A 12,854-nucleotide genomic window follows, 5' to 3' on the forward strand; every position below is an offset into this window, starting at 1 on the left:
TGCCTGTTTCATCTCAGTTTGAGAAATAATTGTATTCTGTTTCACTCTTAAAATATACCAGTTTGGGCAATAGGCCCCTGTGGCCACCCACTCCGTAACAATCTCCCTTAACTGCATAATGTTTCGAAGATATGCCTTTGGTGTTCCAAATAGTTACGTACCCAACTGAGTAGAAAGGGATGTATTTCTTCTCTACGTTGTCTTCAACTGATGCGTAGGGAAACTACTTTAACAGTGTTTCAGGAGATACATGGAATCACAGAAATATGGGCATTATTGGCCTTATGATATACTTATCTAAAGGAAGTAAATATTGACAAATTGCTATACAATATTGTAGTTTAGTTCATTTCTAGCCTAAAGCCAATATTAACTTTGGAAATCCCATGAAAGAGATGATGTTGAATAAGCATATTTGGAGAATTAAGTTCCCATCAGTGAAGCAAACCAGTCATACCAAATACTGCTGATTAATTGGGGAATAGTCATTTGATTTTTGTTCTGTCACTAATCTGACCCTTAGTTCTCCAGAAAAAGTATTTTTTGATTAAGTTACTTTTTAAAATTAAAAAGTTTAGAATAATTGAATATTCTGAAATATACATGTATACATATGTACATATACATGTGTATGTGTATAGCAGCCTAGTTTGTTCTGGTACTGGTCAAACATGAGAACAGTATGCACTCAAGTCATTCTGTTGTCAGCTCACTGAGAGAAGCGTTTCCACCCCGTGTAGAGTGCAGTAGCTTCCCTAAGTAGCATGACAGCCCATACCCTCTCATTGCCGACGTGTCTCCAGCTCCTTAGATTCCACTTATGTCTTTACTCTTTTCCTTTCCTTTCCTTTCCTTTCGCTTTCTTTTCTTTTCCTTTCCCTTTCTTTTCCTTTCTTTCTTTCTTTTCTTTTCCTTTCTTTTTTTTTTTTTGCGATGGAGTCTCGCTCTGTCACCCAGGCTGGAGTGCAGTGGCATGATCTCGGCTCACTGTAACCTCTGCTTCCCAGATTCAAGCAATTCTCCTGCCTCAGCCTCCCAAGTAGCTGGGATTACAGGCCCGCCAACATGCCTGGCTAATTTTTATGTAGAGACAGCAGTTTCACCGTGTTGGCCAGACTGGTCTCAAACTCCTGACCTCAAGTGATCCACCCGCCTCGGCCTCCCAAAGTGCTGGGATTACAGGCGTGAGCCACGACGCCCGGCCCCTATTTTCATTCTTTCCTTTTGAACATAGCAAATACAAAGCAGAAATTACAAACGCTAATCAGTTGCTCTCAATGTGCGGTACATCTGCCATATGTGGAGAGAAAGACACAGTTACATCACACTGTCATCAGCTGCACTTGCCGTATGCCACTTAGAAGGGTGCTACATGACAAGGTGTGTATTCAGGTGTAGGGTGACCACCAGTATCTGGTTTTGTTCATATTTCTACGTTCCCTTTAAGGGACTCTGAAATGTTACCCCTGTTGACCTGGGGGGATGGCTTTGTGCACTAAAGCAGACGTCAAAGGAGATTAATCTGTTGGGCTATAAAATGCATAAAACAATTATTGTTAGCTATTATATCTAACATGCTCATAAACCAAGAGTGTTTTCTGCTTTTTAGTAAACTTCAGCACACACAAAGAAATATGTGTCTGCATTACTCTAGACATGTGGAATAATCTGTTTCTCAAGAAAGTTACAGAATGAGTAATTACACACTGATAACAAGGAGACTATGTACTTACTGCCTTAGTTTGGATATGTGCTTTCATAAGGCTTTGAGAGCATGGTCTTAATACAGGATCGTTTTCTTTTTCCTAATGAATTTCTGCTAAGAGAGTTTTCAGCAGGTCATAGCTAACAGGCTTTGGTTATCATTTTTAGTTCATTCATCCTCACACTTCTCTCCTTGGCCATAAACTAAGACAGTGGAGGAAAGTCACACTAAAGAATGTGGGTGAGAAACTAAATCAAGGTTTGTCTTCAGCCTAACAATCACCATGTTCTTCTCCCGTAGACGGACAAGGTTGGAAAGGCTTTTAAGTACCTGGAAGCCGTCTTGTCCTTGATTGAGTGTGGAATTGCCACAGAGTCTGAAAGCCCGGCATCCAAGTCAGCTTACTCTGTCTACTCAGAAACTGTAGATCTCATTAAGTAAGTGCCAAGTCATTGTGCTTTCTTTTTCTTTCCTCACCTTTATTGTTTTAATCCATTTGAACCTTAGTGTGAAGATGGCTCAATAAAGGGGAGCCTTTAAAAAGTTATTGGTCTAAGAACTAGTTTTTGTCCTAAACTAAAATTGCGTTCTAGATGAAGTGCTAGCACAGAGTAACTGGGTCCAGCTACATCATTTTGCTAAGTGCACCAAGAAGTGCCAGAGCTTTCAGGGAGAGGTTGGTTTTTTCCAGTTTAACTTTCTTATCAGATGACCTCTCCTCTCAGTTTAAGCTTCTGCTTTGTTTACTTACCTACATTTCAACAGGGGACTCAGTGAGGACACAACTTTACTTGGTTTCAAGAGGTAGACAAGCCACGCAAGAGGCATGTCCTCGCCTGGTTTTCTCAGTGGCTGGATTGCTGCTCTAAAGCTTTGGGTTTTTCCTTTTCTTCCTGTGATGCTCTCGTCTTTTTAACATCTTCAGGAAAAGTCAATATAAAATGGAAACAAGCATAATAAGTTGTATTTGTGTCTGCCTTTGTTTAAAACCTGATGTACTTTTATGTTTTCCTGTAGATTCATAATGTCATTAAAATCCTTCTCAGATGCCACAGCGCCAACACAAGAGAAAATATTTGCTGTTTTATGGTGTGTATTTTCCTTTGCCTAAATAGTACTAGATTTGTTTTTGCATCTGTTGATGTTACAAAAAGATTTTGAAATTTGTTTTCTTAATGTGAAAATTATGAAAAGCAAGTCAGTACTTTGGTCAAAAGGTTAATCCCCCCACTGATAGTTCTTACAAAATGGTATCTGCTGCCATTTTTCTGATGGCTTGTTAAATGCTTTGGTCTTGTGATATAAATTATATCCTTGTGTTTTCCACCAGCATTTACTTTTAGGATAGTATGAACAGAGCAGTAAGATTCTTTACATACCAACTCACACAGGTGAGGAAACGCAGTGTGTTCGTTAGGCTGTAGAAGGTGAGATGACTGCTTTTCTGTCGTCTGATAGTCATGTGCAGTTTCCCTTCTGTCTTTGTTCATAGCCTGCGTTGCCAGTCCATTTTGAACATGGCGATGTTTCGTTGTAAAAAAGACATAGCAATAAAGTATTCTCGTACTCTTAATAAACACTTCGAGAGTTCTTCCAAAGTCGCCCAGGCACCTTCTCCATGCATTGCAAGGTAACTCTAATATAAATAATTTCCAAAATTGAGTCATTTCTTTCTTTACTTCTTGCTTTGTGACCATTTGTATGCTTACATATGTGAGTTTGTCTTTTCAAAAATTGTTGGCTTCAACTGTGTGCTGATTGCTCCTAAATTTAAATTATTAGCATATTTCTACCTTTTTGAGAAATAGTTATAAATCAAGGTTTTTGCTGATTGGAAAACATAAAAAGGTAATTGCAAAGAATATAGAATTGAGATTTTTGAGCTTTGAGGGTTGGTTTGTTTTTTGAGACAGAGTCTTGCTGTGTTGCCCAGGCTGGAATGCAGTGCTGCAATCTTGGCTCACTGCAACCTCCACCTCCTGGGTTCAAGCGATTCTCCTGCCTCAGCCTCCCGAGTAGCTGGGATTACAGGTCTGTGCCGCCACCATGCCCAGCTAATTTTTGTATTTTTAGTAGAGATGGGGTTTTCACCACTTTGACTAGATTGGTCTCGAACTCCTCACCTCACATGATCTGCCTGCCTTGGGCTCCCAAAGTGCAGGGATGCCACAGGTGTGAGCCACTGCGTCCGGCCGAGCTTCGAGGAGCTTTAAATAAGCCGAAGAACACAAAACAAGAGGCAGAGCCGTCAGAACCAGAGCCAGGGTCCTTTCTCTCTCTGTGTGTGTCACATAGCTTCTTGGCATTTCAGTAAACAAGAAATTTCCAGAGCCATATGCCCTTCATCTTCTCCAGGATCCACACCAGTAATACTAAGAATGAAAATGATTAGCAAAATTATTTTCCCCACTTTGTGAACTAAAATTGCTCGTGTATGCTCTTAAGTTATTAGGAAAAAAAAAAAAAAAGAATCCTTGTACAAGTGTTTTTAAAATGAAGTTGGAATTTTCTTCCCTGTAGTCCTTGCCTAGTATTTTTTAATTTGGTCATACTCCTTGTGAAGTTCCTAGTTCTGATAAGTTTTGCTATTTTAAGAATATCACTTACACGACTGCCCTATTTCTAGCACAGTCAAAAGAAGAGACTCCCATATGGCCTCTCTTAAAATAAGAAAGTTCTGATTAAGAAGTAACTTCATATTACCTCTGAAGATTTTCATGGCTGCTGTGTCTGAGATATTATTCTAAGCTAATAGATTGTCAGTCACATTATTTTAGATAACTCCTTCAATCATTTGTCCATCCAGTATATACTGAGCACCTTCTTCATACCAAGCCTTGTTTTAGGTACTGGGGATACAGCAGACAAGAACCACTGCCCTCATGGAGCTTTCACTCTACTCCTTGCAAATGTACATTCTGCTGGGTCCGTGCAGCCCAAAGGGCAGGTGTAACATCATGAGGCTACTGCCGCTGAGCCATCTTTCCATTTTATATTCATTAATTCTTTTTTATTTAATTCACATTGAGTCACATGTTAACTTGCAGGTCCAGATATTCAGCCAAGAGTGGAGTAAAGAGGAGATTGAGTCTTCTGATGCATGATACTTATATTAGTTCATTCATTGACTTGGCAAGTATTTATCAGGAGCCTGCTTTTAGCACCCATTGTGCTAAGTACTACTAATGCAAAAATTAATAAGACATAATTTCTGCTGTGACCCAGGAAAAGGAATAAACAGTAGATAAATGCAAGAAAAGAGAGATGTTCAAGTGGTGGCAGAAAGGAAGCTGTGATGTATCCAGGGTATCCACAGTGTCTAAAAGAATGCATGGTACAGAGCAGGTGCTCGGTTAGTGTTTACTGGGTGGATGAAAGGATGAAATACAGGTGGGTGCACACACATATGCATACATAACATACATAGAGTATTGTCTTACTAGGAGATTCCAGGCAGAGGAAGTAGACTATGCGAATGGCATGGGAAAGCATATTTGGAATACAGATTAGCTCAGCATGGTGTCTCGTTTTCCTTGTAGGAGTGACTGTAGCAGTGGTTATCATTTTGGCAGGTGTGTAGTGTAACTTTGTGTCTTGGACTGTAGTCCCAGACACGTAAATCTGTGATCTGGGGGCTACTGGTGACTGACTGACCAGTTTTCTCTTCTCTTCCACCTCCCAGAAGCACAGGCACACCATCCCCTCTTTCCCCAATGCCTTCTCCTGCCAGCTCCGTAGGGTCCCAGTCAAGTGCTGGCAGTGTGGGGAGCAGTGGGGTGGCTGCCACCATCAGCACCCCAGTCACTATCCAGAATATGACATCTTCCTATGTCACCATCACGTCCCATGTTCTTACCGCCTTTGACCTTTGGGAACAGGCCGAGGCGCTCACAAGGAAGAATAAAGGTAAATAAATGGCTTTGTGGTGGTAATTACTGGGGTGTGTGGATTGGGAGGAAATAACATTGGTTTATATTTTAAGTTCAGTTTCTTGGAGAAAAGGAAATGTGTAGCTGTTTACTTTAATTATATTTTCTCCATTCAGCCTCAGAACCTAGTTGCAATTATTCCTTGAGCACTGTGGCGTGGAGCTGAATTTCTGTGGCTAGATCTTAGCAAAACCAAAATAGAAGTGGTTTTAGCGCCTTGCCCCTTCTGAAATTCTGTTGTCATTATTTCAGCCTGAGCTCAAATGCTAGCTGAAAGGCAAGGCAAATGAGGAAGAGGAGTCACTGGCTGTTCCTAGGCTCAGCACTTTGGATACAAAGTAGCATAACCCAAATACTGAGATTATTGTTTGTTTTTAGTATATGCTAAGAAAGATAGTAGCTGTAGTAGGAGAGATGCAGTGTAGTAAACATTATTGAGACTTGTTTGGGAAGAAGACCCTTGGAGAAATGCAAGGTTTAGGAGAGCTGGAGCCAGCTGGCTGTAACCACTTACTTTCCACACAGCCTCTTAGGGCCTTATCCGTCTTATCAAACTGATAGTACTTTTAACTTTTTTTTTTCCCCATTAATGCATCTTTTGAGGCAAAGGTATAAATTTGGTGTTTTCCAAGTGCCAGCCACTGTGCTAAGCATTATGGATTCCGCTCTAAAGCAAACCGGGTTTATAGTCTAGTGGAGAATTAGCAAGCAGTGACAGTAGATTGTGATCTTTTTTCTGTGATAAAGTGCAGAATATTGTGGGGACGTATCTTCTGGAACCTTGAATTTTAATTTTTGTGTATGCTTGTGTATTTACTTGTTTTTTTGTTTTGTTTTTGCAGAATTCTTTGCTCGGCTCAGCACAAATGTGTGCACCTTGGCCCTCAACAGTAGTTTGGTGGACCTGGTACACTATACACGACAGGGTTTTCAGCAGCTACTGGAATTAACCAAAACACCTTAATGGAGCCCCAGGTTGATTCAATGCCTTGGGAACTATTTTTGCACATTGGAAGCCTCAAAAACAGTCCAGACGTTTATTTCATCAGGACACCAAACTCTAAAAAGAAGCACCACGAGATGGCCAGGACATTTGTCCACTTAAACTCTCCACAACAGTGTGATCATTGGTTGGACACTATGGTTATGCAGAAGCAGAGATGAGGAGGCTGGCCCCAGAGATGATCTTGCCCTTCCTAACTAAAGGACAGAAGTGCAATGTAGCTTAAATGGGTGTATGAATGGTCTAGAAACATTTCTTTTTTTTTTTTTTTTTTTTAACCAACAGAATACAAGTTGCAAATGAAATGGGGAAGAAGCAGTTTCAACTCTGAAAGTGAATTTATATCATCTCGGTAGCCACACTAGTCCATTCCCAGAAGGAAATTTTTTTTTTAACAATGACTTTTGGTGAAGGGTTTTGTGGATGATTTTTTTTTTCTTTTGAGTTTTGGGAGAAATATTTGTTTAATAACTTCTAATGGCCATCTGTAAACCATAAGTAATGAAGGACTCCACTGTGCCCCACTTTCTGCCAATGAACAGTGGCTTGATAATACCAAGTATTGTTGTAATTTATAAAATTGAAGGCAACCCCTGCTCCTGCCGCCCCCCACCCCCCATTGCCTAGAGTGCTGCACATTCACCCCAGCTCTGACTTCTCTGTTTCTGTGCTGAAAGTCAGCCCACGTCGGAGCGGCGAGGAGGAGCCACAGCGCATGGGGTGCCGCCTCGAGGTCTGCACGGGAGGACTTGGCGCTGCCATTTCCCACCCCTGCTTCAGCAAAAGGGACTCTCTAACAGGGCAGTCACTGTTGACTCTATTCTGAATTTCCTACCTTGGGGAAGAAGGGAACCAGCGTTTATACCTGACCAGATGGCTAAAGTGCTTTTAAAGTTTTGTTTGAATAGAGCTGGAATTTGAGGTGCTGATCTGTGGTCTACAGTTATGTGGTAACTCATGTTGTCCAACCAACTCAGAGTTTTGTCAGTGAACAAGAAAAATGAAATCTGCTTCTTAGAGAGGCTATATTTTTCTGCTACAAATTATTTTATACTTATAGCAAAACTAGACTTTCAGAGTCTTTGATTGTCTAGGGGAAGTTAACCTCCTGAGAGGATGTAGAGATTTGGGGTGTTTAATTAGACTTTTGAAAAACTCGTCACCACATGCCTTCACTCCAGAGTGTTCTCAGCTGGATTGGATTTGGTTGAGGAGGAACTGTGGCCCTCCGTAAGTTATTGCCATAGTGTATACATTCAACCAAGTCCATTTTGAATGACCTAAAATGAAATAACACAATCAGAAATCCCATGTGCCCATAAGCACAGCTTTTTCTTTTTCATTGAAACTTTAAAGGTTATTGGAAACATTACTTTGAGTGCAGTGTTTTTAAAAGCCAATTCTTTTTTATCCCTTTTAGAAGTAGAATGTGCACACTTACTACAATTGAGGAGTGTCATCTCTATAACTAGTTTTCTCCACCTTTGCCCTATTCTGACCCGCTACGTGTTTCCTACCAAGCGTGTTTTACATTTTCCTGTTAGTGGAGGAGGGAGAAACATCTTTATTTGTAATGAAGACGTCTAAGATCCCTTTGATGAATGCAGGAACTCTCTTGGTGGTTTGTAAATATACAAAGGGATATGTCGAGGGATGGGAGCGATGCTTGTCTCTCACAGTATGAGTGGTCTGTGTGAGGCTGTTCCTTCAGTTTCTTCTCCAGACTGTTGTTTGGTTATCACTAAGTCAGAGGTCTGGTCCCTCATGTGAAAGCCAGAGAAGGAAAGCTGTAGTCATATCTGAGCATAAGACCTTGATGTGTGATTCCTGATGACCGGTTCATTCATTCATGTTCTAATGCAAAGCCCCGGGTCCTTTTTAAACTACTAGTTTTAAAAACCTGTGTTAAATGAACAGTAATTGCCTGGTAGGTTTTGTGCGTTTGTAGCATTGTGTGTCCATCTCCTATATGTAAGGGCTTTATTTTGATATTGAAGATGTTATTTAACATCTTTCTTTTTTCCTTACTCCCTTAGCCATCCCCTCCCCTTTTGCCCCATCATTCCCTAGAACAAGCCACCTGTCAGTTGTGAAGGGTTGTGTTCTTTATGGCAGGCCCTGTCTATGCAGATGGTGCCAGAGCATGTGCGTGTTCTGTTGGCAAGCCACAGTGCTCCCTTGACTGAAGACATTTCCAAGTAGATTTCTCAGCCAGCTCTAAAACAGATTGCTTTTTCAGTGGCCTTACTCTGTGGGTTTTTTTTTTTTTTCCTTCTGAACTTGATATAAAGATTTTATTTGTCCCTTGAAAAAGTAACATATGTGCATAGATCAATTTGTACTACTTTGGTCATTGGATATTTCTGATCCTTATTGCATTGTACCTAAAAGAGAATAACTAATGGTAACCTTTTTAATAGAGTATGTGAAAGGCAGTGGCTGAGGAATCCTTAATGTTCATAGGGTGTTTTTGCTGTTACAGTTGTATATAGAAGTCTAAAGGATTTTTAAAATCATTTGCACTTTTTCACTGCATGCTTACAATTCCCAAAGGCAAAATCTGTACTGAGGTAGATCATTTTGAAAGGATTAGATTATAAAATTAAGCCTTTGAATATGCAAAGTTCTTATAACAGTAATAGTACACACTTCACAGTAAGACAAATGCAAAGCATCTTAAGGAGTGAAAATAGAGTGTAAATCTTGCCTTTGGCACTACAAGGGGTGTGTGTGTGTGTGTGTGTGTGTGTGTGTCTCTGTGTCTCTGTGTCTGTGTCTTTAGTAGGAGATGGAAGAACACTGTTTTAAAAGTGTTGAATTACTGAATTTAAGATCCCTGCTAAATAATGAAAAAACACTTTACTAAAATTTATCAAATTATGCTGGGTTTGGATTGTGAAAACATTGGCCACCTAGTAGCAGTGATGAGGAGTGGGAGGGCCCAGCAAGCATTTATCAGAAATAGAATCACAATGGGAGGAGAATTTGACTGTCTGATATTATGATTTTATCACAATACTGAATAGGAAAAGCATCTAATATTTTGTAACAAAAGGAACTTTATATTATAGATCTGTTTTGACCAAAACGTGTAGCTATTTCCCTTGGGCAAATTGGACCACACTTATCTCCCTTGTCCTGTATTCTTTAATTTCAGGTCTCGGGATGTTTAAAAAGCTAAAATCCCCTACCCCTTTCTGGCTGAAAACTTGCCTTATTTGGTATCTTACACATTAATGTTACTAGCATCGGGAGCTTACTGATTTATTATGATTCATCTTCAGTAATTTTTAGAAGCAAAAAGAAAACCATTGTATCCTCCACAATTAACAAAACTGTTATCTCTGATATACAAAAGGATATAAATACATAAACAGAGAATAAGAGGCTGATTGAATTGTGCCTTTGAACCTAGTTTTGAAATACTGCTGTGTTTGTTTTGCCATGGCTTCAGGGATGCTACATGACTCTTGCGCCTTTTACTCCTCTGCTTTATGAAGTTTGACTTGTATTTATGCATCTTAAGGTACATTAAGGCTTGAGGCTGGGCTTTTTTTTTTTAATTTTTTGTACTTAAACCTGCTTGCTTCCTACCAGATTCTTTATTTTCCCAAACACTACAAAAAAACTTTTAAAATTTTGCCATTTCATCTATTTACACTCTTTGCCACTGATTAGCAGTATTTAAATCTTGCAAGAATATTTTGTGCTTCCTTTAGAAACACAAGAGTATAGAGTTTTCTCCCTGGAAGGCGAGAGTTAGGCATTGTAACCATGGAAGGATGCGGGGATCGATTATGGCAGTACCTTTTTCCCTCCTGGTCTTGAACCAGTTGCCTTTTTTGTTTTGGGTCCTACTTAGGATTAATGGATGTAAGGTATTTTCCTGTGCCTTTATCTTGTGTCATTCTATTGGAAGGAGGTGTAATGGCAGAATAGCACAGTGTTGGGGGTTTTCCTTCAAACACTGCAAGTGATACTGCCACCATGTGAACCTCAAATATGCAATCCAGTTGTGTTGGTTTCTCGGTGACTTAGAGTGTTCATCTCTTCATGAATTGTGAGCACTGACCGTGTTCTTTAGTTCTTATTTATGGTGAGTTGACAAATACCAACTACTGCTTTTCTTTAGGTGGCTATAAATTTCTTATTGTCGGGGAAATGACACTATATTCTGTTCCACTGAGCGTCAGAGATCAGCAGGCAGTGTATTGGGTAGAGAAGTGCTTGTACTTCTCTATCTAAGAGGGCAGGAGGGAAACCCTATAGCTCCTTGTGAGCCTATATATTAGTATGTTGGCCTGGAGGGGACACGGGAATAAGACCACTCATAGTGAGGCTGGCCAAGCTGTGCTGGTTGGACCAGGCAGTGGCTGACCTAAGGAAGACAACTTGCTTTGCTTAAAAGTAGATTTTTAAGCAATGCTTAACACAGGCAGTATTAACTTCACCTTTTGTTCAGGCCACCAACATGTATTGTTAAAATTACTGCACATCCCCCCTCAGATACTAAGTATACACTGTTCATGTTAGGGTGTGTGTGTGTATGTGTGTGTGTGTGTGTATGTGTGTGTGTGTGTGTATGTACGCACGCATGTGTCCCAAATCTTGTTTTAATTTTTTTTTTTCTGAATGTGATCGTGTTTTGGATAATACCTGAGCAGGGTTGCCTTTTTTTTATTTATTACCATTATATATTATATTATATTATATATTTTTTGCTTTCTTATAACTTTGGAGGAAAGTTAAATCTTGGTATTATTAAAATTGTTTTAAAAAGGAGTAAATTTTCCAGTTGATAAATGAAAAATCACTGGTCTATCTTTAAAATAATGAGTTTTTCTTTAATTACTGTGGAATAATGTGCCAGCTCTCATCAACACAATGATTTTGTACATAGGGTAGGGAAGCAGTTTTGCTCTCAATGGGAAGATGTGCAACACAAATTAAGGGGAACTCCATGTATTTTACCTACTTCAGCAATGGAACTGCAACTTGGGGCTTTGTGAATAAAATTTAGCTGCCTTGTATAGTCGTTTGAAAGAATATGTGATCTGTGAGATAATAGTTTTTTTTAGAAAAGTCTGCAAAAGATCTTCCCAAAGACAACGTGCCACAGATCTTTTGTTCTCTGTAATGAGGATTAATTGCTGTTTAAACAAAAACGTAATTGTTCATCTTTAAATTCTTTCCTTTTCATAAGAGGATCAAGCTGTAAAAAAACAAAAAAATTAATAAAAATTTCGAGAAATCATTGGGGTTGAATCCATGCTTTCCCTTTACCTGAATACAGTAATTATTAATACTGTTATGTGAAATTGCCATCTATAGCCAAGGAGTTTCATGTGAACAATGTGCCCTTATTCACAATATTTATTGCTGGAATGGAGAAAGAACTGTGCTCAGAAGGCAGCTTATCCTTCTGTTCAGTTGTTCTCGCTAAGATCATAATCAGACACAAATTGGCCTAACATCACTAGTGTGGCTTCTTATCCTTAACATCAACTGGAGGGTGTAGCAGTGACCAAATTTGCCGTGTAGACAGGTTTGTAGAATGTTGGTATTGAAAGGAATCTAAAGGTTATCTGGCCTTTTCACACTTTGCCACCGTTAAAAAATATTCTTCGTGATTTCATGAAATGGGGAAGGACCTAGGTGCTGAAATCTCACTTCCTTGTGTTTAGATCTGATTTTCTAGTTTGCTAATGATGTGACCCTTGGTCAAATTAACCTCTCTGCATTTCTCTTTTACAACTGTTGATATGGCGTCCACCCAGTAAGATTGCAAGGATCACATTAGACGATGTATGGAGATTGCTTAGCATGGTGTGTGGCATTATGTAATCACTCAGAAACCAGTGGCTATTTGATTTCCTCCCCTTACTGCACTGCCATGTCCCAACTGCTGACCCTCCAGCCGGAACACTCACTGCCTTCCTCTTCCTTTTTAATTTTTTATCCTTCCAAACGTTAGATCATGCTTCACTTGGACTAGTCCTACTGAACAAACATAGACCCAACCCCTGTAAATTTATAGTAAAGTTGAAAAGTCAACAATAACTGTTGTACAAGGCATGCAATAGCAAGTGTGGGGAAAGGGAGGGAGTGTTTTAGATCTGATTGAGAAAAACTACAGGGAAAATAATTGGAACTAGGGCTTGAAAAATGGGTCTCAGTTATCAAGTCTCTTCTGGGTGTTGAACCTTTTTCACCAAAA

General features: G+C 39.6%; 1 protein-coding gene across 4 annotated transcripts in view; it reads left to right on the forward strand.

Moving 5' to 3' along the window:
• The window catches only part of AFF1 (ALF transcription elongation factor 1), a 207,818-nt gene extending 195,927 nt beyond the window's left edge, over nucleotides 1-11,891 (forward strand). For all 4 annotated transcript variants that reach the window (XM_007999174.3, XM_007999175.3, XM_073017473.1 and 1 more), the window contains 5 exons: nucleotides 2,006-2,142; nucleotides 2,723-2,794; nucleotides 3,198-3,335; nucleotides 5,388-5,611; nucleotides 6,477-11,891. In XM_007999174.3, coding sequence (XP_007997365.1) covers nucleotides 2,006-2,142; nucleotides 2,723-2,794; nucleotides 3,198-3,335; nucleotides 5,388-5,611; nucleotides 6,477-6,598 — 693 coding nt within the window. In that variant the 3' untranslated portion in view covers nucleotides 6,599-11,891. The remainder of the gene's footprint in view (nucleotides 1-2,005; nucleotides 2,143-2,722; nucleotides 2,795-3,197; nucleotides 3,336-5,387; nucleotides 5,612-6,476) is intronic.
• The last annotated feature ends 963 nt before the right edge of the window (nucleotides 11,892-12,854 follow it).

This window comes from Chlorocebus sabaeus, chromosome 7 (genome assembly GCF_047675955.1).
Source record: "Chlorocebus sabaeus isolate Y175 chromosome 7, mChlSab1.0.hap1, whole genome shotgun sequence".
Lineage (NCBI taxonomy): Eukaryota > Metazoa > Chordata > Mammalia > Primates > Cercopithecidae > Chlorocebus > Chlorocebus sabaeus.